Source organism: Gorilla gorilla, chromosome 2, assembly GCF_029281585.2.
Source record: "Gorilla gorilla gorilla isolate KB3781 chromosome 2, NHGRI_mGorGor1-v2.1_pri, whole genome shotgun sequence".
Lineage (NCBI taxonomy): Eukaryota > Metazoa > Chordata > Mammalia > Primates > Hominidae > Gorilla > Gorilla gorilla.
The window spans coordinates 51,779,538-51,802,649 of record NC_086017.1 but is presented as its reverse complement, the minus strand read 5'-3'; the positions used below and the strand labels follow the sequence as shown (position 1 = coordinate 51,802,649).

At 38.2% G+C, this 23,112-nt stretch overlaps 1 protein-coding gene and 1 pseudogene across 11 annotated transcripts in view; both read left to right on the top strand.

The window, feature by feature from the left end:
• Positions 1 to 23,112, top strand: part of ULK4 (unc-51 like kinase 4) — a 715,846-nt gene that overhangs the window by 60,276 nt on the left and 632,458 nt on the right. For all 11 annotated transcript variants that reach the window (XM_055381350.2, XM_063703713.1, XM_055381348.2 and 8 more), the window contains 5 exons: positions 4,967 to 5,071; positions 7,302 to 7,362; positions 8,791 to 8,972; positions 10,230 to 10,276; positions 21,514 to 21,592. In XM_055381350.2, the coding sequence (XP_055237325.2) occupies positions 4,967 to 5,071; positions 7,302 to 7,362; positions 8,791 to 8,972; positions 10,230 to 10,276; positions 21,514 to 21,592 (474 nt within the window). The remainder of the gene's footprint in view (positions 1 to 4,966; positions 5,072 to 7,301; positions 7,363 to 8,790; positions 8,973 to 10,229; positions 10,277 to 21,513; positions 21,593 to 23,112) is intronic.
• LOC115934183 (uncharacterized) lies at positions 6,537 to 6,679 on the top strand (annotated as a pseudogene).

The window sequence follows — 23,112 nt, the reverse complement described above, 5'->3', positions numbered from 1 at the left end:
CGCGCCAAGCTAGTAGGTGTGAATTTCTATTTCTTCGTGGTGTTGATTTGCATTTACCTGATGGCTAATGATGTTGAGTATCTTTTTATGTGTTTATTGGCCATTTTGTCTATTTTCTTTGGAGAAATATTTATTCAAAAATTTAACCTATTTTTAATTGGGTTATTTATCTCTTTATTATTTAGTTGTAAGAATTTTTTACATATTCTAGGTAGGAGTTATAACAATTTTCTCCCTTTTTCTGGATTGTCTTTTTTCTTTCTTGATGGTGTCCTTTGAAGCACAAAAGTTTTAAATTTTGATATAGTCCAATTTATCTTTTTTCGTTTGTGTTTTTTGCTGCTTGTGCTTTTGGTGTAATATCTAAAAAAACCATTGCTACTCCCAGCTCACAAAAGTTTCTTCCTATGTTTTCTTCTAAGAGTTTTATAGTTTTATTAGTATCTCTTAGATTTAGCTGTTTTATCCATTTGAGTTAATTTTTGCATGTGGCATGAAGTAGGGGGGTATAGCTTCATTGTTTTGCATCGAAACATCCAGTTGTCTCAGCGCTAGCTGTTGAAAAGCTTATTCTTTCCCCATTGAATTGTCTTGGAACCCTTATTGAAGATCGATTGACTGTATATGTGAAGGTTTATTTCTGGATTCTGTTCTGTTATCTATTCATCTGTCCTTATACTAGTGGCACACTCTTGATTACTGTAGCTGTTTAGTAAGCTTCGAAATCAGAAAGTAAGAATCCTCCAAAAAAATTTTTAAGGTGGTTTTGGCTGTTCTGGGTCACTTGCATTTCCATATGAATTTTAAGATCAGCTTGTCAGTTTCTTCAAAGGAGCCAGCTGGGATTTTAATCACAGTTGCATTGAATGTGTAGATCAATTTAGGAAGTACTGCCATTTTTACAATGTTAAGTTTTCCTCCACGAACACAGGATGTATTTATACTTACTTAGGTTTTCTTTAATTTCTTTCAATCATAGTTGTGTTGAATGCAGAACTACTTTGAATTAATTCTAAGTTATTTTTATGCTACTTATTGCTTGACAAATATAATTGCTTTTAGTTTTTACTGTAGTTTTGATGTAATGTGAAGTGTATTTGGACCATGTGAAGCCTATTTCTGCTTTGAAATTTAGTATAAATGGGTTATAATAAAATCTCACTGTGCTAATTTTTTGGTTGTGTGAAATAGAAAATCAATGTAAATTAAAAAATTCATTTTGAAATGTGATAGATGTTGAAGCTCTTCTGGCAGGTGGTTATAAAGAAGAGTATATAATCATCCTATTGAGAAAATATAATCAATAATGTGAATACCTAAGGTAGTTTATTTTACATATCTATCTATTTATTTATTTATTTATTTTTGAGACAGAGCCTCACTCCTGTCACCTAGGCTGGAGTGGAGGGGCATGATCATGGCTCATTGCAGCCTCAACTTGTTGGGCTTAGGTGATTCTCTCATCTCAGCCTCCTGAGTAACTGTGACTACAAGTATGCGCCACCATGCCTGGCTAATTTTTTGTATTTTTAGTAGAGGTTTCCCCATGTTGCCCGGGCTGGTCTCAGACTCCTGGACTCAAGTGATCTGCTGGCCTTGGCTTCCCAAAGAGCTGGGATTACAGGTGTGAGCCACTGTGCTTGGCCTTATGTTTTATAATTTTTAAATGATACTTTTTATTCTATTACAAAACATATATAATTGTAAAAAACTTGTAAAATGTAAAAGAGGACAAAGAAAATAGAAAAATTATTTACGATATAATTCCCGAGTAAACACTGATTACTTTTTTTTTTTTTTTTTAAGAGCCTGTTGCCCAGGCTGGAGTGCAGTGGCACAATTGTAGTTCACTGTAACCTCATACGTCTCATACATTTTGATATTGGCATGATTGTGTTCATTGTAACCTCATATGTCTCATACATTTTGGTATTACTGCTTCTGGTTTTATACATATGTGTTCATTTTGAAACAAGGGAGTATAATTTTATAACAATTATTTTCATTTAATGATTATGATCTGATTGCAATTATTGATCATTTAGTTTATTCCTGAACATTTTATTTTATATATTTTTGCTGTTGTGAGTGGGATATTTGTTATATGGCATTCATGCATACATTCAGTTTACCTGTAGGAAATTAATTTTTGCATACAATTTTTTAATTGGTCCACCTTACTAATCTTACATTTTTTTTTTTTTTTTCTTTGAGACAGAGTCTCGCTCTATTTGCCCAGACTGGAGTGCAGCGGTGTGATCTTGGCTCATTGCAGCCTCTGCCTCCCAGGTTCAAGTGATTCTCCTGCCTCACCCTCTTGAGTAGCTGGGACCACAGGCACCCGCCACCACACCCAGCTAATTTTTGTATTTTTAGGACAGATGGGGTTTCACCATTTTGGCCAGACTGGTCTCGAATTCCTGGCCACAGGTGATCCGCCCACCTGGACCTCCCAAAGTGCTGGGATTGCAGGTGTGAGCCACCATGCCTGGCCTAATTCTTACGTTATTTCTAAGAGTTTTCCCATTGATTAATTTTGGCTTTTTGGATGTTCAGTTATATTATCTATACGTAAAGATAATTTGGCCACCTCTTTCAAATATTGATGTCTTACTTTACGGACCAATATAATTTACTAGCAGTTCCTCCTCAGTGTTAAATCAGCAGGGATATCCAGCCCTTTGCTCTATCATTGACTTCTTTCCTTTCCTTCTGCCCCCTTCCTCACTCAAGACACCATCCTTTCCATCCAGGCTTTGCAGTAACCTGCTAACTGCTCACCTCAGTTCTCCATTGCTCCCCTCCATCCATTCTCCACTGAAGCAAGTATGATGTATATGTTTAAATGTCTTGATTAACTATTGCTGTGTTCTCTCAAGCAGTGCCAGGCATTGTTTTAAGTGCTTTGTGTTTATTCTTCACAAACCTGAAAGCTTGTTTGTTTTAATCTTTGTTATAGATGAAGAAAACAAAGCTTTTTTAACTTCCCTAAGAGCACATAATTAACAAGCGGCAATGTTAAGTTTGCCCCTGTCTTTTTGCCTTTAAAGTCCATCTTTTTTTTTGGCAATGTGAGTTTACCCCTGTCTTTTTACCATGAAAGTCCATCTTTTTCTTTCTTTAATTGAAAGTCCATGTTCTTAAACTTAGATTTTCTTGTTTTAAACAAACTTCCTCTTCATTCTTTGTGGGCCTTTTTTTTTTTTTTTCTTTTTTTTTTGGTGGAGTCTCGCTTTGTCACCTAGGCTGGTGTGCGGTGGCGCAATCTCGGCTCACTGCAACCTCCGCCTCCCAGGTTCAAGCGATTCTCCTGCCTCAGCCCCCTAAGTAGCTGGGATTACAGGCGCATGCCACCATGCCTGGCTAATTTTTGTATTTTTAGTAGAGATGGTGTTTCACCGTGTTGGTCAGGCTGGTCTCGAACTCCTGACCTCGTGATGTGCCCACCTCGGCCTACCAAAGTGCTGGGATTACAGGCCTAAGCCACCGCACCCGGCCTCTTTTTGTGCTTTCTTGTCTTTTGTCTGAGTTGCATGGGGCAGCTTGGGTTTCCAGGAACTTTCTTAGCTAACTCCTCTGTTCCTTTATCCATGCCCCTTCCTCACTCAGTTTTGGGTAATTTATTTTCCTTATTCCTTACTTCACTGATTTACTTTTCTATTTTATTTAGTTTGCTAGTTGTTGTTTCTTTTAAGGTTCTTAAGCATAAATTCTCTCTCTCTCTTTTTTTTTTCCCTGTTGGGAAATACTGAGGCATAGCACTAGGAATACAAATTATGTTTAAATAGAGCACAAAGAACCATCTCAAAGGAATAACTGATGGTGAATGTCTGCTGATTCATTTCATTATGTATCAACTCTAACTAGACTTAATAAATAATTGAGGTTTAATACTTAGGTAGCATGTCTGTATTTAAGTCTGAAAATTTTTTTTATGATACAGCTTCAATTTCACATTGAATATTCCGTAAAGCAGAAATAAGTTGATTAACATTCTGTGAATGAAAAATAAAGCCGTTGGTCAGGCACGTGGCTCACGCCTATAATCCCAGCACTTTGGGAGGCCAAGGTGGGTGGATCACCTGAGACCAGGAGTTCGAGACCAGCCTGGCCAACATGATGAAACCCCGATTCTACTAAAAATGCAGAAATTAGCAGTGCATGGTGGCATACACCAGTAATTCCACTACTTGGGAGGCTGAAGCAGGAGAATTGCTTGAACCCGGGAGGCAGAGGTTGCGGTGAGCTGAGATTGTGCCACTGCATTCCAGCCTGTGTGATGGAGTGAGAGACTATCTCAAAAAAAAAAAAAAAAAAAAAAAAAAAAAAGGCTGTGCGTGGTGGCTCACGCCTGTAATCCCAGCACTTTGGGAAGCCAGGCGGGTGGATCATGAGGTCAGGAGATCGAGACCATCCTGGCTAACACGGTGAAACCCTGTTTCTACTAAAAATACAAAAAAATTAGCCAGGCACAGTGGCAGGCGCCTGTAGTCCCAGCTACTAGGGAGGCTGAGGCAGGAGAATGGTGTGAACCCGGGAGGCAGAGCTTGTAGTGAGCTGAGATCGCGCCACTGTACTCCAGCCTGGGGGACAGAGCGAGACTCTGCCTCAAAAAAAAAAAAAAAAGCCATGCTGTTATGGAAAAACCAATTTGCCTCATCACAGTTTAGAACATTGAATTGTAAAGATATTTTTTCTAGTCCTAGCCAGACTTAGTGGTAACATGAGCAATTCATTTACTTTCTCAGAGTTTTATACTTTTATCTGTAAAATGGGAATGATGGTGCCTACAGTTTAGGATTTTTGTGAAAATCAAATGAGACTGCAGCCATCTTGAATAGCAGTTGAAGTACATTGATATAGGTGATATTTTACAGTGGTGTCTTCCTCAGCATCTTACTGGTTCAGTGTTTTAAAGATCTACATTAGTCGCAGAAACAAAGTCTAATTTTTGTTCTCATTTCAGATTACAAGTGGACACCTGAGTCAGCAGGACCTGGAATCCCAGATGAGAGAGCTTATCTACACGGACTCAGATCTTGTTGTCACCCCCATTATCGACAATCCAAAGGTGCAGAAAGATACTCTAACAACTGAGTTGTAGACTTTACTGAGATCTGAAATCTGCATGAGATTTTCATTCAGAATATTATTTACTGTATAATCTTTCCTGTTCTCTTGTCTGCTTCTGTGTCATTTGTGCTGCGTGTCTGCATTTGCAGCTCCCCCTCTGTCTGCAACCCTTTCCTCTGCCTTCACTTCCACTTCACTGGAGTTCTAAGTTTTCTCCCCTCTGTTTTAAATGAGTCAGCTCTGCTGCCTCTCACTACTGCTTTCTTCCACATGCCATGGAGGGGTTGCCAGCCTCTTGACCTCAGACCTTAGCTCTCAGTCCTTTTGTTTCTCCGTATGCACTAATGTGAATCACTCAAAATATTCTAGTCTCAATGTATTTCGAAGGCAGAAGCAGTCAGAGGGCACTGCTTACCAGGCTGGGCTGGGCAGGCAGATCACACAGAAGCCCTACCCTCTCACAGGTTGTTAAGACTGCAGGGGAGACGATGGGGAGACATTCTGGGAGCTTGTGAAGTCGTAGTTCACAATGTACTTCTAAACCAGTGTGAGTTTTTTTGCTTCTTGTCTTTTGGAATATAATACTTTATTGCTAGGGGATAATGAGTATCTACTTTAAAAAACAAATTCATTTCTAAGTCCCTCTGTTTTGTCTTGACTTCCAGCTCCCCAACATACTCACATTCCATTACTTTTTCTCTATTTTAATTTTCCTGCTTCTTTTTCTTATTTTTAAATGTCTTTTTCTGTATTAATTCATGACTCTTTTTTCTTATCTCATTGGGAACATTACTGTGGTTTAGACCATGAAGGTTCTTGAATTCATATTTATTTTCTAGATAGACCACATTTCATATAGATTATTTAGCTATTTTTCATAATGGAGCTACTTCTTTTTGTGAGTTCATATGTCTGGCAGAGTAACTTTATAATGCTAAGTTTGATGAGCATTGGGGCATTTTCAGTGTGGGCTTTCTAGAACAATTTGTGTTATCTTTACCAGGGGTGTCCAATCTTTTGGCTTCCCTGGGCCACATTGGAAGAATTGTCTTGGGGCACACATAAAATACACTAACGATAGCTGATGAACTAAAAAACAAAAAAAATTGCAAAAAAATCTTACAATGTGTTAAGAAGGTTTACAAATTTGTGTTGGGCCACTTTCAAAGCCGTCATGGGCTGCATGCAGCCCATGGGCTACGGGTTGGACAAGCTTGCTTTAGACAATATTCTGTGTTTCTTTTTTTCCCTCTTATAACCATATTTGATAGTTTCTGGGAAGCCTTAATCAGTAGAAATTTTTGTGTTTAACTTTTAATTTTAAACTACTTTTAGTCTTAGAGAAAAGTTTCAAAAATAATTGAGAGTTCCTGTGTACCTTTTGCCCAGCTGCTCTTAATGTTCACATCTTATAGGTCTATAGTATAGTTAGCAAAACCTGGGAATTAAAATTGGTATAGTGTTAGTCAGGCGGGATAATCCCTATCTGTTCCTGCTTTTGGAGGGCAGTAGAATGTGGTAATTGGAGTTGCATAATACTTGATTAATAATTGTGCACTTTCCAATTCATGCTATTATGGCTTCCTGGAGTGGTGTCTTCTCTGATATAACCATTAACCCTCCTTCAAGACCTCAACCCACCTTCTACCTCTCTGTAAACCCAGTCCTAACTATATCAACTAAAGTGCTTGCTGTATTCTCTAAACTACTATTTACAAAAAAATTCTTTCTGTCCAGTGTTTTCTCTGTAGTTATGTCCTGCATGTTTTGAATTGTGAAATATTTTGTTGTTTATCGAATGTTTGTCTCATCTTCCCAACTAGGATGTCAGCTCTCTGAAAATAGGATTGTGTCTTTTATATCTTTGTATCCCCATTAGCACTTGGCATAGAGCCTTACCTTGGCAGGTACCCAATAGATATTTGTTGAATGACTGAATTTCTAATTAGAGGTAAATTAGCTAAAAAGTAAGCCAAGATAGGAGTGAATGTTTTCTATGAAGCTTTATTTTATTACAGATATCAATTGAAATGATTATAAAAAATAAATTATTATCTATATTTGTGTGTTTTAATCCGAAAAGTCATTGTTCTTATTCTTTTTGGTAACAAATTTTGCACATTCTTTTTTTGTCCTCATTGATTTATTATCTGACATAAGGGACATATAAGGAGACAGATATCCATCTTAAAAATTGTCTCAAAAGCTTTCTTTTTTTTTAACCACAGATAATGAAACAGCCACCAGTTAAATTTGATCCAAAAGTATTGCATCTACCAACATATTCAGGTAGGATCATAAAGGACTTATCGAACATGTAGACTCTTTGTATACAGATACAAATATGAAATTTATTTGCAAATAGAATATATGTGAATAACTAAATTTATTTTGTCTTGACAATTGGCTATATTCTTGGGGCAGTGTTACACGAATTGTAAACAATCTGTAATTCATTTGTGCCAGCTGTTGACATTTCTTAGCTGAGTCTGGGCTGCCCTGTCCTATTGTGGGTGGGGAGGTTCCTGTAGATCTGGGCAAGTTTTCCTGTAGAGTCGGTGGGAGGTCTTCTCCTCCCTTCCCTTCTTAGAGCTGATTGAATTTCCACCATTTATGGCTGGTATAGGTGCACAGGGTTGGGGACAACAATGAAGGATTGGGATTCTATTAGAGGGACCAGGACATTTGAGAATGGGACTAGGTGGTTCATGACTGTGGAGGTGGTGTGGGAATGGAGATACTTAAGGGATAATTATTACATTTCTGTTGAGCTAACGAAAGTCTTATTTAGGGTGACCATCAGAAATTTTTACATACCTTAAATTGGTTTTTTTGTTTAACAAATTATATTTTAAGCTGTTAAACTCGATTTGGGGAAAATTATTCATCGTGGCTAGAGTAGAATCTATGATTTGAAGTAAATTTAAAATATATTTAGGTTTAAATAAACCAGCTAAGAGTTTATATTGGTCAACTTAATTACTGATAAAAACAAAAAAGAAACTGTGTAGAAGGACGTTTTTGAAAGGCCAAGTGAAGCAAAGCATTATTAATAGTGCTTTCAGTGCCAAGTAGGACTATTTACGCAAACCTAGAGAATTATTACCTGGAAATACTATTTCCCTTTTCTTCTTTGAGTTATTTAGGAGATTATATTTACAATTTATTTTGTCTAAAGATAGAGATCAGCCAAAATATGTTAATTTTTGGGGGTATCACATTTCCTAGATTTTGCCTTTTTTTTGTATGGGGATTTGGAGTTAGGAATTTCAGGTGATTTTTAGCTATCATGTTATTCTCGTTATTTATTACAATAATTTTATTGGAACTTTTTAAGAACTGTAGGATTTGTGCTTTTCTCAATATCTGAGAGTTGATTTATTTATACAAAGGCTCTTTTGTCTTTTACTCCAGTTGTATTGAACTTTGCATTTTGTTATAGTGTAGGTTGTGGGACAGTTCTGCTTTAGACATCTGCTTTATTTGAAAGTATAGTTTTCCATTGAAGTGGTTAAAAAGTTTCCGTGGATAGATAAAGAGATTAGGAATATAGAAGGATGAATAAAAATAGTGTCATCTTTGGAGTATTTTTGGTTTTGACAGTGTAATGTTTGTCCTCATCGTAGCTGTCGTAATTCTGTGTTTATTTCTTATGTAATATTTCCAGCAGTTCTTTTTCTCATCATATGTACTTTTATTATTTTCTTTCCATGGCAGTGGATAAGTTATTATTTCTGAAAGGTCAAGATTGGAATGACTTTTTGCAACAAGTGTGCTCGCAGATCGACTCCACTGAGAAGAGCATGGGGGCCTCCCGAGCCAAGCTGAATCTCCTTTGCTATTTGTGCGTGGTGGCTGGTCACCAGGAGGTGGCCACCAGGCTCCTCCATTCCCCCCTGGTAGGCCTCTGTGACATGCCATATGCATTTTAATTTGTGTTTTTATAGAGGCTCAAACAAGTGCTAAAATATCAATTTGATTTAACTACCACGAAAAAACTGATTTATCACGATTTTAGGTTTATGAAAATTATCCTCTGCTTAATCCTTAGGTCCTAAAGTAGATGACAGTAGATGGTGATTTTGAGCTTATTTTGTATGTTTGTTTGTAATACTCAGGTTTCCATTTTATAACTTGTAAGATTTAAAAAAAAAAATCTGAAATCAGGCTGGGCGCGGTGGCTCACGCCTGTAATCCCAGCACTTTGGGAGGCCAGGGTGGGTGGATCCACCTGAGGTCAGGAGTTTGAAACCAGCCTGGCCAACATGGTGAAACCCCATCCCTACTAAAAGTACAACATTAGCTGGGTGTGGCAGTGCACTCCTGTAATCCCAGCTACTTGGGAGGCTGAGGCAGGAGAATCACTTGAACCCGGGAGGCAGAGGTTGCAGTGAGCTGAGATCCCACCACTGCACTCCAGCCTGGGCAAAAAAAGTGAAACTCCATCTCAAAAAAAAAAAAAAATAAAAAAAAAGTGATATCATAAGACAGACCTTTTACCTTCTCATTAGTGACTGGAATGAACTCCCCATGTGGAATGGGTTGGGGGTGTCGGTTCCTTTACTGGGTCATCTGGTAAACTGCAGGGTTTCTGATGTGACATTGAAGGAAGACATCAATCCTCTAAGACATTTTTTTTCCTCTTCCCCTGGGAATATTACTTTTTGGACTGTCTTGGTCTATTGGTAAGCTCAAGGGAATTTGTCAGAGTTTTTTTGGTTTTTGTTTCTTTTGGCTCATGTTTGAGCATCGATTGGCAGAGTTTTTGAAGTCATCCTCAGAGAGGAATTACAGTGGTTCGGAGGTGTTTTCTATAGTGGTCCCTCATTTGGGAATTGGCTTGAAAAAATTTAAGTTCATTTGCTTCCAGGATAGTATTAAGGTTACTTTTTTTGATAGTTGGTGTGTGTCTATCAGGTAAGGGCAGTCATTTAGCAAATATAAAGTGGTAGGAGAAACTAAAAATACTGTTCTTAGTTTTTATTTTAATCTTATTCATATACTAGTGCCTTTGTAATTTAGTAAATACCATTTTTGGTGTACAGTGTAAATTTCCTTTTTATAAAGTCCTGAGCTGTTAACTTTGCTGTCATTTTCTGTGTTTTGTGACTTAAACATTTTAACTTTTTCTTTTCTTTACATTTAAATTTTTCTAGTTCCAATTGCTAATCCAGCATTTGCGGATAGCTCCAAACTGGGATATGTAAGTAACGTTTATATTTTAAAAATTATTTTTCATGACTTTATTAAGTAGTTATAGAGCACATATTTATCAAAAGCAGAGTCCTAAATAATTATCATAAATTATTCTGATGTAATGATGACTCTACTCATAGGCAATTTTTATGGGCATTCCAATGATAAATTTTAGAATATTAAAAATAGCCCTTCTCCTAATATTATAAATACAATTCTGGGATTATCTAAGGTACTCCTGGAAACTTTATTAACTGTTATTGTTTTTTTATTTTCGTAGAGACAAGGTCTCTCACTATGTTGCACAGGCTGGTTTTGAACTCCTGGGCTCAAGTGATTCTCCCATCTCTGACTCCCACAGTGTTAGGATTACAGGTGTGAGCCACTGTGCCTGGCTAACTGTTACTGTTTTGAGTACTGATTATAAAATACTTAAACCCTGATCCCTGCGTATTAATTTGGTTATACTTCCTCGAACCACCCTTATCTTTCCCTCATGTAGCACATAGCTTCCCTAGATGTTATTTACAATCTAATGGGATTATGATTTATAAACTCCCGATGGTAGGAAGTGTCCTTGCTTTTTACAGAAGCAACATACCAAGTGGAGAGCACAGTAGATCAAGTGTTAGAAGGCTCTGGGTTCTGTTTGCCAATAAGACTTGGCCAAATGATTATCTTTTTCTCAATCTCTGCTTCCTGAGGACTGTGGGTGGGACAAGGAAATGGCATAGGTTTAGGATTCAGACAGACCTGGGTGTGGATCAAAGATCAGCTTTCTGGGCCAAGTACTTTAATTGCTGAGCCTCAGTTTCCTCATCTGTAAAATTGGGATGGGATAACTACTTCATAGATTTTTGGTAATTATTCAAGTTTGAATGAGGTAAATATATGAGATACCTTGTATAGTGCCTGATTCTTAGTGGGTATTTCATTTACAATGGGGTTGGGGTTGTAGAAGTTGTAGTTATTATCATCAAGCTTGCTTATCTCATGATTGTTAGGACAGGCACATGAAAAAATGGAGGCGAAAGGATTTTGTGGATTGTGGTACTGGTATGATAATAATTATTCTTCTATGTTGGTGAAATATGGGTGAACCAATAGAAGTTTAGAAAATGCTTAATAATAAGGGTAGTTCTTACTATACATCTTCTAATGTTACTCTCCCAAAGTAAAATCTGGTAATAAAAAGTAGGATTTTCAGGTAATGGTTGAGTATTTGATACTTTGAGAAGGCTCATGGTATGCTCATTAAAAATGAATCAATGAAATACTTATTTAAACACTTTTATTTAAAACGTGTTATATCCTTGAATGGGGTGCCCCCTGCTGACATTTTAAAAGACATTCCAGATCATTTCCAAGTACAGTCATCCCTCTGTATCAGCCCGGAGATTGGTTTTAGTATCCCCTTGGATACCAAAATTCACACATACTGTTTTTTTCCCCCACTTTTAAAAATTGAAGTTTGATTGTAAAACAGTTTTAATTTGAATAAAATGATACTGAGGTAGACAAGTTCTCTGGTAGGAATCCTCTTTTATTCTTTCTCCATTCAAAGCCACTTCCAGTGAGGTTTTCTCTGACCTCAGGTTATATTACCTTGACAGCATATGATAAAGGGTCCTTAACTTAGTCTGGGAGATAATTATTATTGACGTAGATATATTTATTCTTTAGTTTTGTTTTGTATATAAAAAATTAGAATCACATGATATAATTTTATGTTTGTTTTCCCCTGTAACATATATATTACGTATTGTAAATGTTATTAACATTTAAAAATAAAATACATAATACTTAAGATAAACTTTTTATATGTTGTGAATATCTGATCATTTTATTTACTATTTTTGGATAGTATTATAATGTTGTAAATAATATTTTGATGAACATTTTTGAGAATAAATCTTTGTGCCTGCTTTTTCTTTTTCTCTTTAGGGAAGATTTGTAGAATTAGAACAGATGGATAGAAGGCAGTAAATATTTTTGTGACTTCTGAAAAATTGCTGAAATACTCTTAAAAAAATTGTATCAATATATAATCCCAGTCAATGTGTTTAAAATGCCTTTGTTAGAACTTCCAACATTGAGTATTTATCAAATTGTATATCCTTTTATCCTTGCCAGTCAACTTTGAGGTATAATTCACATACAGTAATAGTGTAATACTGTAATTTAAAAAATTTGTTAATTGTAAATTATGCATAATTTAAAATATTCCATTTTAGCCATTTTTGTGTGTGTAATGGCATTTAGTTCATTCTCATTGTTGTATAACCATCACCACTGTTCATTTCCAAAACTTTTTCATCATCTTAAACAGAAGCTCTTTACCCATTAAACAGTAACTTCCCCTTTCCTTCCCCAGTCCTGGTAACCTATACTCTACTTATTCTATCTTTGTGAATTTGCTTATGGTGAGTACCTCATATTGCTACTGAAATATCAAGGGGTTTGGTCTAGGTCCTGTTGCTCACAGCACAGAAAGCCAATCACGGAGACAATGAGTGTTGCTAGGGAAGAAGGCTTCAATTGGGTGCTGCAGCTAAGGAGATGGGAGATGAGTCTCAAATTTGTCTCCTCAACTGACTAAAACCAGGGATGTATTTAGCAGGGAAGAAATATAACCATGTATGGGAAAACAGGAATTAAGGAAGGGTGAGGAAGAGGAATTGGTCGACAGGAAGCAGGTAGTTGGTTAGGCAATTGTAATGGGTGAGGGGGTCTGGTGTCTTATGGTCCAGATATGGTGATTTGGTAAGTTTCACTTCCTTGATAACTATCTGGGAGGCCTGATGGTTGGTTTCCCAAGAAAGGAACTCAGATAAGACAAATGTAACTTCCTCAAGTTTTAAGACTGGGAGGGTCAATTTCTACGTTTATTTTAAAAGACTGTAAACATCAGTTCTATAGGACAATTGGGCTGGTTTCGTTTGCAAGTTTCATCCATGTTATAACTAACGTGTCAGCATTTCATTCCTTTTTAAGGCTGAATAATATTCCGTTGTATGCATATACTACATTTTGTTTATCTTTTCATCTGTTGTTGGGTGCTGGCTTGTTTATATCTTTTGGCTATTGTGAACAATGCTGCTGTGAATATTAGTGTTTTCTGTTTTTGTTTTTTGCTAACAGCTATCCCGATGGGTGTGAAGTAGTATCTTATGGTTTTGATTTGTATTTTGTGACTAGTGATGTTGAACATCTTTTCGTGTGATTGTTGGCTATTTGTATATCTTCTTTGGAGAAAGATCTAGTCAAGTCATTTGCCAATTTTTGAACTGAGTTTTATGTTGTTGAGTTGTAGGTATTTTTTATATAGTCTAGATATTAACCCCTTGTCAGATAAATGATTGCAAATATCTTCTCTCATTACATAGGTTGCTTTTTACTGTGGCAAGTGCCTTTTTGAGATATGAATTTAGGAGGAATTTTTCTATTTTTCATAAAGTAAATGCTCATCCGTCATTAATTTTTTAATTAAAAACATAGTTTTCCTGTTTCTTTGCTGTAGTTCTTCTCTTGGTTGATTAGATTTTATCATTTGGTAGTTTTTTTTTGTTTGTTTGAGACGGAGTCTCACTCAGTCCATCAGGCTGGAGTGCAGTGGCACAATCTCAGCTCACTGCAACCTCTGCGTCCCGGGTTCAAGTGATTCTTCTGCTTCAGCCTCCCGAGTAGCTGGGATTATAGGCACCTGCCATCATGCCCGGCTAATTTTTGTATTTTTGTAGTGATGAGGTTTTACCGTGTTGGCCAGATGGTCTTGAACTCCTGATCTCAGGTGATCTACCTGCTTCGGCCTCCCAAAGTGCTGGGATTATAGGCGGGAGCCACCACGCCTGGCTGGTAGTATTTTTTGTTTGTTTTCAAGAAGGCCTCTCAGTGGCTTACCTCTGTGCCATGCTTTGGAGTTTGAGCTCTCTTCCTTGTACTAACTGTAGTTCTGTAGGACTTGGGGGTAAACCTTACCTTTTTTTTTTTTTTTCCCCTCTTCTGTGTGACTTGTTTGAGTTAGCTTTTCTTTTCATTTCAGGCCTGTAAATATTACTAGATTGTCTCTAGGAATCTCTTTTTACTAATTTGCTCCTGCCTGCCTGCCTCCCTCCCTCCCTCCCTCCAGTCCCGTCCCTTCCTTCCCCGCTCCCGTCCCTTCCTTCCCGGCTCCCGTCCCTTCCCCGCTCCCGTCCCTTCCTTCCCCGCTCCCGTCCCTTCCTTCCCCGCTCCCGTCCCTTCTTTCCCCCTCCCGTCCCTTCCTTCCCCTTGTCCCTTCCTTTCCCCTTCTGTCCCTTTCTTCCCCCCATCCCTTCCTTCCCCCTTCTGTCCCTTTCTTCCCCCCATCCCTTCCTTCCCCCCTTCTGTCCCTTCCTTCCCCCCTCCCATCCCTTCCTTCCCCCATCCCGTCCCTCCTGTTCCTCCTGTCCCTCCCATCCCTCCCGTCCCTCCTGTCCCTTCCTTCCCTCCCGTCCCTCCTGTCCCTTCTTTCCCTTCTTTTCTTTCTGTTTATTTTGAGACAGAGTCTTGCTCTGTCGCCCAGGCTGGAGTGCAGTGGCGCGATCTTGGCTCACTGCAACCTCCGCCTCCCGGGTTCAAGGATTCTCCTGCCTCAGCCTCCCGAGTAGCTGGGATTACAGGTGTGCACCACCATGCCCAGCTAATTGTTGTATATTTAGTAGAGATGGGTTTTCACCATGTTGGCCAGGCTGGTCTCAAACTCCTGACCTCAAGTGATCCACCTGCCTTGGCCTCCCAAAGTGCCGGGATTACAGGTGTGAGCCACAATGCCTAGCCTTTTCATCCCTCCTTTAGCTTTTATATTATTTCTTAGATTTCTTCCTATTTCATCCTTTTTCTGTTCCTGAAACCCCTACAGGATGGGTGTGGGAGTTTGTGTCTCTTGACTCTTCTTTCAAATTTTCTTTTGCTTTCTTACTTTCTCTCTTGTTTATTGAGATATAATTCACATACCATAAAATTCACCATTTTAATGTGTACAGTTCAGTAGGTGTTAGTATATTGAAAGTTGTTCAACCATTGCCATTATCTAATTTCAGAACATTTTTCTCACCCAGTGAAACCCAGTACCCATTCTTCTCCAACCCCTGGCAACCACTCATCTTCTTCCTGTTGGCTGATTTGCCTATTCTTGATATTTCGTATAAATGGAATCATACAGTATGTGGCCTTTTGTGTCTAGCTTCTGTCATTTAGCATAATGTTTTCAAGGTTCATCTGTATTGTGGAATGTGTGAATACTTCATTCTTTTTATAGCTGAATAATCCTTGTATGGCTATACCACATTTTGCTTATGTGGTCTTGATGGACATTTGGGGTTGTTTCCACATTTGGCTATTATGAATAATGGTGCTCTGAACATTTGTCTACAAGGTTTTGTGTGAACATACGTTTTTATTTCTCGTACAGTAGTGAGATTGCTGGATAAAATGGTAACTCTGTGTTCAACCTTTTGAAGAACTGCCAAACTCTCTTTCTTATACTTTTGTTTTAGGTTCAGGGGTACATAATACAGATTTGTTATATAGGTAAACTCATGGGGGTTTCTTGTACAGATTATTTGGTCACCCAGGTACTAAGCTTAGTAAGTACCAATTGTTATTGTTTCTGATCCTCTCCCTCCTCTCACCCTCCACCCTGAAATAGGCCCCGGTGTCTGTTGTTTCCTCTTTGTGTCCATGCAAATTCTCTTCTTTTATTGCTCTTCCTTGACTTTATCTTTCAGCTCTCAAGCTTGGTATTTATCCCTACTCATTTTATTATTTGGGATTTCCAGTTAATTTTTTAATTTCAACAGTCATATTTGAAAGGTTTTGTTCATTTTCTTTTTGTCTGATTGGTCCCTTTTCCTAGCTGCATATATTTGGTGTATCATATACTTCTGAATTTGAGATAAATATTAGGATTATAAAAATTCTCTTCTTGTGGCAGAATTTAGAATTAAATATTGTTATTAATATTAAAGGTTAAACATTAGGATTATATAATATAAGCCTGGAACCTGGACTTTGAAAAAAAGGGAACAAAATTAGGATTATAAACATTGTATTCTTATCTCTTGAACTTGTAGGTCACTTTTTCATCATGGTCCTGCTTTTTAATGCTGTTTATTTCTCAAATGCCTGGTGATCTCTGGTTCTTAGTTTATATTATGAATAAATGATTAAATTGATTGGCATAGAAGTTGGCAATATGAGTTTCCTTTATGCTTGCCTAAGTCTCTTTCTCCAATAGCCTCTCCTTTAAATAAAGGGTTGGTATGTGGGTAGGTGGGGCCTGCTGACTGGTTGACTTTAATTTGGAATTCCAGCTGGCTGAAGATCAGGTAGGCAGGCTGGAGGCCTCTGCAATTGCCAGGGTGGGTTTTTCTTTGGAGTGGAGTTGGCTTTCCTCAGTTAACCCCTTCCCTGTTTCAGTATCTGGAGGACCACAGTCTCTGCTTCCCACATCCACACCTATGTCCCACCCCAAGGTGGATTGCTCACTGTAGGAACAATTTTCCACGTTTACCCCGGAGGCCAGGGCTGCAGGGTTTATTCTGTGTACCAAGGAAGGGTGATGGAAAAGAGGCAGGACCTGACTGACTAAACTGTTCCTTGTACAAGGACACAATTGTTCCTTGTGCAGTTGTAATCTGATGATTGTCCTGTGGCTCATTCTTGCTTTCTGTCTTAGTTTGTTCCAAGTCCTTGAGGCTTCCTTGGGAACGTCTGTCTACCTGTGATTCTTAGACAGAGGATTCCTTTGTTGGTTCTCTGTCAGTCTTAATTCTATCTATGCATGTCATCTGAGATTTTCTCAAACTTTCTAGTCCACTTTTAGCCTTCCTTTTTGTTTCCAGTTATCATTTAATAAAAAGAACTTGTATTTTAGAGACTCTAGAGGGATCAGAAAAGTGAGTGTCAAGTGTTTAGTCTGCAATCATTAAAGACAGAGAATGTCTCGTAAGTTTAGATCTGCGTTACGTGATTATGATTTATGGATGCTTTCTTTACCTTTCCCTTTTAGTTTTTCTTTTGTTTGTTTTCCTTATTTATTTATTTTATTATTATTTTTAGAGACTCACTCTAAAAAAAATAGGGTCTCACTGTGTCCCCGAGGCTGGAATGGGACTACAGGTGCATGTTACCATGCCTGGCTAAATTAAAAACATTTTTTTTTTTCTTTTTGTGGAGACAGGGTCTCACTTTATTAGCCAGGCTGGTCTTGAACTCCTGGCCTTAGTGATCCTTCCATCTCATCCTCCTAAAGTGCTGGGGATTACAGATGTGAGTCACTTTACCTGGCCAAAGTTTTCATTTTTTAATATGATGTATAAGGTATATAGAAGTGCTTTTTTTTTTTTTTTTTTTTGAGACGGAGTCTTACTCTGTCACCCAGGTGGGAGTGCAGTGGCATGATCTTGGCTCACTGCAACCTCCACCTCCTGGGTTCAAGCGATTCTCCTGCCTCAGCCTCCCGAGTAGCTGGGATTGCAGGCGCCCACCACCACGCCCAGCTAATTTTTGTATATTTTAGTAGAGATGGGGTTTCACCATGTTGGCCAGGCTGGCCTTGAACTTCTGACCTCAAGTGATTCACCTGCCTCGGCCTCCCAAATGTTGGGATTACAGGCATGAGCCACCATGCCCAGCAGAAGTGCTTCTGATTTCACAGGTGTTTAGGCTTTTTGGTTTATATTTGTTATTTTTACTTTTCTCCTTTCACTACATCAAAATGAGTCCTGTATAATTTCTGCCTTAGGGAATTCTAATAATTCCAATATCTTTGTGGTCCAATATAAAATCATTTTTAATGTATGCCATGAATGCAGTTAACTGTTAATATAGTAATAGTGGCTTGCTCATTCAGCACAAATTGTCATGACACAATGGTAATTTCTGCATGTGGATTATCTCCTGATTCTTAGAACAACATGAGGTACATATTATTATTGGTCCTACTTGTTGTGCCTACCAGGCATATGAAAGATGAGTGACCATCCCAGGGTACTGTCTCCCTCGCCCCCAGTGGTGGGGCCAGGGCCAGGTCCAAGACTTTGAATTCAGAGTCTTAGACACCATCCTATACAGACTCCCACTGAGTAAGAGTGGTCACTGTTTGTAGGGTGTAGAGTTTGATAGATACATCTGTTACTTTTACTTTGTAGTTTTATTTAGGATGCTTGAATGTGTGAATGTATTGATGAATGTATTCATTGTTGCCTTCTCTCTGTTCTTGGAAGAGAAGAAAATTGAAGTTTACCACTACTATGGGTTTACTTTTCATGCTTTGTTATTTGGTGTATAAAGATTCACACCAGGCTGGGCGCGGTGGCTCACACTTGTATCTCAGCACTTTGGGAGGCCGAGGTGGGTGGATCACGAGTTCAGGAGTTCGAGACCAGCCTGGCCAACATGGTGAAACCCTGTCTCTACTAACAATACAAAAATTAGCTGGGCATGGTGGTACGTGCCTGTAATCCCAGCTACTGGGGAGGCTGAGGCAGGAGAATGGCTTGAACCCAGGACGCGGAGGGTGCAGTGAGCTGAGATTGTGCCACTCACTACACTCCAGCCTGTGTGACAGAGCAAGACTCCATCTCAAAAAAAAAAAAAAAATTCACATTTTATATCTTCTGTACGTCATATGGTTTTTAGTTTAAAGGGAATCTTTTTCTCATGCGTTTAGCCTAATTCTACTGAGATTTACATTGGAAATCCTGTTTGCCTTTTGTTTGCCTTGTACAGCCTTACTTTTATGCACTTTTTTTCTACTAGTGTGTTTAGTTATTTTGCTTTTGATGTTGATATATTTATTCAACAAACTGTTCAGGTGTTACAGTGGCGATCGGGATACAGCCCTGCCTTCATGGATCATCTGGGCTGGTTGGGGAGACAGATAATAAACAAGTAAATGAATGAATAAGTAACTACAAAATTTTAGTTTTGCTCTAATGTGGTAGCCATTAACTTCATGGGGGTTATTTAAATTAAAAATTAATAGTAGCTTCCGCATTCAGCACATATTGTCAGACACAATGGTACTTTCTGCACATGGATGATCTCCTTTGATTCTTAGAACAACATGAGGTACGTATTGTTATTGGTCCTACTTATGAGGTAACCAGGACCAGGCACGTGAAAGATGAGTAATTATCCCAGGGTACTGTCTCCCTCACCCTCAACTGTGGGGGTAATTTTTAAAGTAAAAATTAAGGCCAGATGCAGTAGCTCACACCTGTAATCCTAGCGGGAGTTCCAGGTGGGCAGATCACTTGAGCTCAGGAGTTCAACACCAGCCTGGACAACATGCGAAACCCCATTTCTACTAAAAATACAAAAATTAGCAGGGGTGGTGGTGCACACCTATAGTCCCAGCTACTTGGGAGGCTCAGTTGGGAGGATTGCTTGAGCCTGGGAGGCATTGCAGTGAGCGGAGATTGCACCACTGCACTCTAGCTTGGGTGACAGAGTGAGAATCTGTCTCAAAAAAAAAAAAAACTTTTAAAAAATATTTTGTTCCTTACTTGCATCTGTCGTATTTTATGTGCTTGATAGTCACATGTCTAGTGGATACTATATTGAGCAGTGCAGATGTGGGACATTTCTGTCAGGGCACAAAGGTTTGTTAGATAGTGCTGCCTTAGATGCTGTCGTGAAAGATGGGTTGGTTCTGAGGTACATTGTCGAGTCACTGGGGGCACCTGAAGTGGTGACCTGAGAAAACCCGAATTTTGAGAAGGAACCTATACTGTGAGGGTGTTGTATATAGGGTATGTGGTACTTGTATTTAGGATTTCGGTAAAAAGTGAATATTCATAAGTGATTTAAAGTTTCTATTTTAAAAGTATAAGGTTTTTAGGTAGTGTGTTTTCTCTTATTCTAATAGGAATTGTTTTTGGTCATATTAGGGAAAATAATTGGCATGTTGATACATTTTTATTTTAGTTGAATAAATCTGGTAGCCAATATTTACTTTTATAAATTGAAAAATGGTTAAGTGTTTCATAAGTTTTTTGAGCTTGTCTTTGGAAAGAGATAGACAGATGCAGTGTCTCAAGCCTGTAAACCCAGAACTTTGGGAGGCTGAGATGGGAGGATTGTTTTTCAGGAGTTCAAGGTCAGCCTGGGCATCATAGCGGACCCCATCTCTACAAAAAGTAAAAAAAATTAGCTGGCTGTGGTGGTGCATGCCTACAGTCCCAGCTACCTGGGGGGGTTGAGGTGGGAGGATGGCTTTTCCAATTGTCCTACAGGTATTTTTCAAAATGACTACTTTTAAAGTATAATCTTTTTATTCACAGGTGGGATGCTAATTCTACAATTGCCTAGGACTTCTTTAATTTGTGTAGGTTAAGAGATTTTAATGGGCAATTTAAGAAGCGTTGAAATTTATAAGGATTATTTCTGTATGTTAGAGTTGTGATAACACAGACATTTTCCCTGTAGTACTTCTCTGAGTCTGATTTGTTTTCCTCCATGGGTACCACATAGGTTTATTTTAAGATGGTAAAAAATAAAAGCTGACTAAGGTACATACTGATTATCCTAGACAACATGCAGACATCACTAAATAAGAGTGCAGTTTTCATCAACTCACCATTTGTTTTAATTAGAAAAAAACTCATGAAAACTAATTTCTCTGCATGAAATACCTTTTCAAATCACATTGAATATCATTTAATAGTAATTTATCAACTTCAGTTTTCTGCTGGATACTAAAGGAACACCTCATTAAAACTAGTCTTTATGCAAATAACAATATTTAAAAACTTGATTGTAAAAATTTCTTTTACACTGAATACATACAGATATGTTACTGTTCAGATATTATTTACTACTTACATAGAAACTCATTGATCTACTAACAAGTAGAAAAGAGACCTTTAGCTAAATGCCTCTGTACTCAGCAATAAAAGGATTAATTACTGTTTTGCTCTTTTCTCTGGTTAAAGATTTTTAAAATTTTTATTTTTCCTTTTACTATTAAACCACAACTTGTTTAAATTTTGTCGCTGTTGCAGTATTGCAGCGGACATTACGGTTCGTGTCTCCCTAAGTATACGAGGGAGAGTTTCTCTGGGCTGTGTACATGTGGGAGTGTGGGCCTGACCTGTCACATTCAATTTTTATTTCTCAGTCTTATATCTAATGCTCATCATTGCATAATGTAACTAGCTGGGATTAGTTTCCTTGGTCCCCGACTCTTCTTTTCAGAGCCTGTTTTCTCTCCATTTACAGACGGGCCAAGGTTGCTCACGTGATTGGTTTACTGGCTTCGCACACAACTGAGCTCCAGGAGAATACACCTGTTGTTGAGGTAATGTCTTTTATTACTTAAATGTGATGAATGACAAGAAATACTGTTCTTGATTCTGTAATTTAGAACATGCAGCTTTCACCGACCTTCACTTGTTTTTTCTCTGTGGGATTGTGGCAGTCGTTCTAAAACTGTCACCTCAACAGACCTTTAGGCTTAAACATAGCAGCACATTTACAGCGTAGTCCATCATTAAAATGGCACAGCAGAGTTAACAAGGCTTATGAACTCTACTCATCATTATTTCATTTGTTTCTGAATAAGGCTTTTTTCATTTCTAGTTTTCTTATAGTCTGTCCAACAGACTAATGTATTTCCTAGTTAAAGCATAGCTTACAATTCAAAATTCAAATTATTTTGGCCTTTCACCTTGAATGTAGTGTTTTCGTATGAAAGATTACTTTCTACCTATTCCGTTAATGTATGTTACACTTAATTGGTAATGGAGTTTTATCCCTTGAACTGGGAGAGGCTCAAGAGTCAGCATAGGTGAAAAGAACCAAGGCTTTTAGGGGAAACAGCAAGAGCTCCCGAAGGAAGTAAAAAAGGGGTAAGGAGAGGGGATTTTGTAGAGTTGAAGCTGGTTGTGTGGTATTTGGGGCTTTAAGAAAAATTGGAAAAATTTCTATGTCTGTCTTGTCCACTGTAGTAGACAACTGGTATTTGGAGCCTTAAGAGGAATTGGAACATTTTCTCTCTGTGCTGTTCACTGCAGCAGCCAATTGCTGGGATAGTATCCCAGCTGGCCTTATAGTGTCTGGGTGGAGATTAATTTAATTTCAGTGTATTTCCCTTGCTTACAATTCCATCTCTATTTCCTGCAAACTGTTGGATCTCTGAGTTACTAGTAAAATGCCACGAAGTCTAAATTTTTCCTTTTTTGGGGGGCCTAAAAAAATGAATTGTGACCTATATGATTACTGATGATACCCAGCTTGGTTCTCAGAGATGTGTCAGGTAGATTTTTATCTGAAAGATTGAGCATCTAGGGCAGTATTACCAGGAAGATGAGAAGGCTTAGGATCTCAAAAATGGGGGTTCCTTCTGATGGCTCAGAGCAAAAGGTCTCCAATGAGATGGAGTAGCTGTAGGAGATGGGAGAGAACTTAAAGTCCAAGGACAAAGTGCCAAGATTTTAGAGGATGTTCCTGCATCATCAGAGCAGGCATTGGTTGCTCAGGAGCTGTGAAGAAAGAGCCTCTGAATATGTAAAATATGACTGTTGAATTAAATGATTCAGTAGTTGCAGTAATAAGTAGGATGGATACTTTAGGAAGCTGAGTTAGTGAATTTGAAGATCAGTTGGATGAATTCTCTTAGGATTCAGAAAGAAAGAGGATAAAGATTATGAACTAAAAAGGCATGGATGATAGTTTCAGATTTGTTGAACTATCCAGTATAGTAGCCACCAGCCACTATGGCTATTGAGTGCTTGAAGAAAAGCTAGTCTGAATTGAGATGATCAACTTATAGAAAAGAATACTATGGCCACCCTGTAATTTCCAAACCCCATTGTTCTA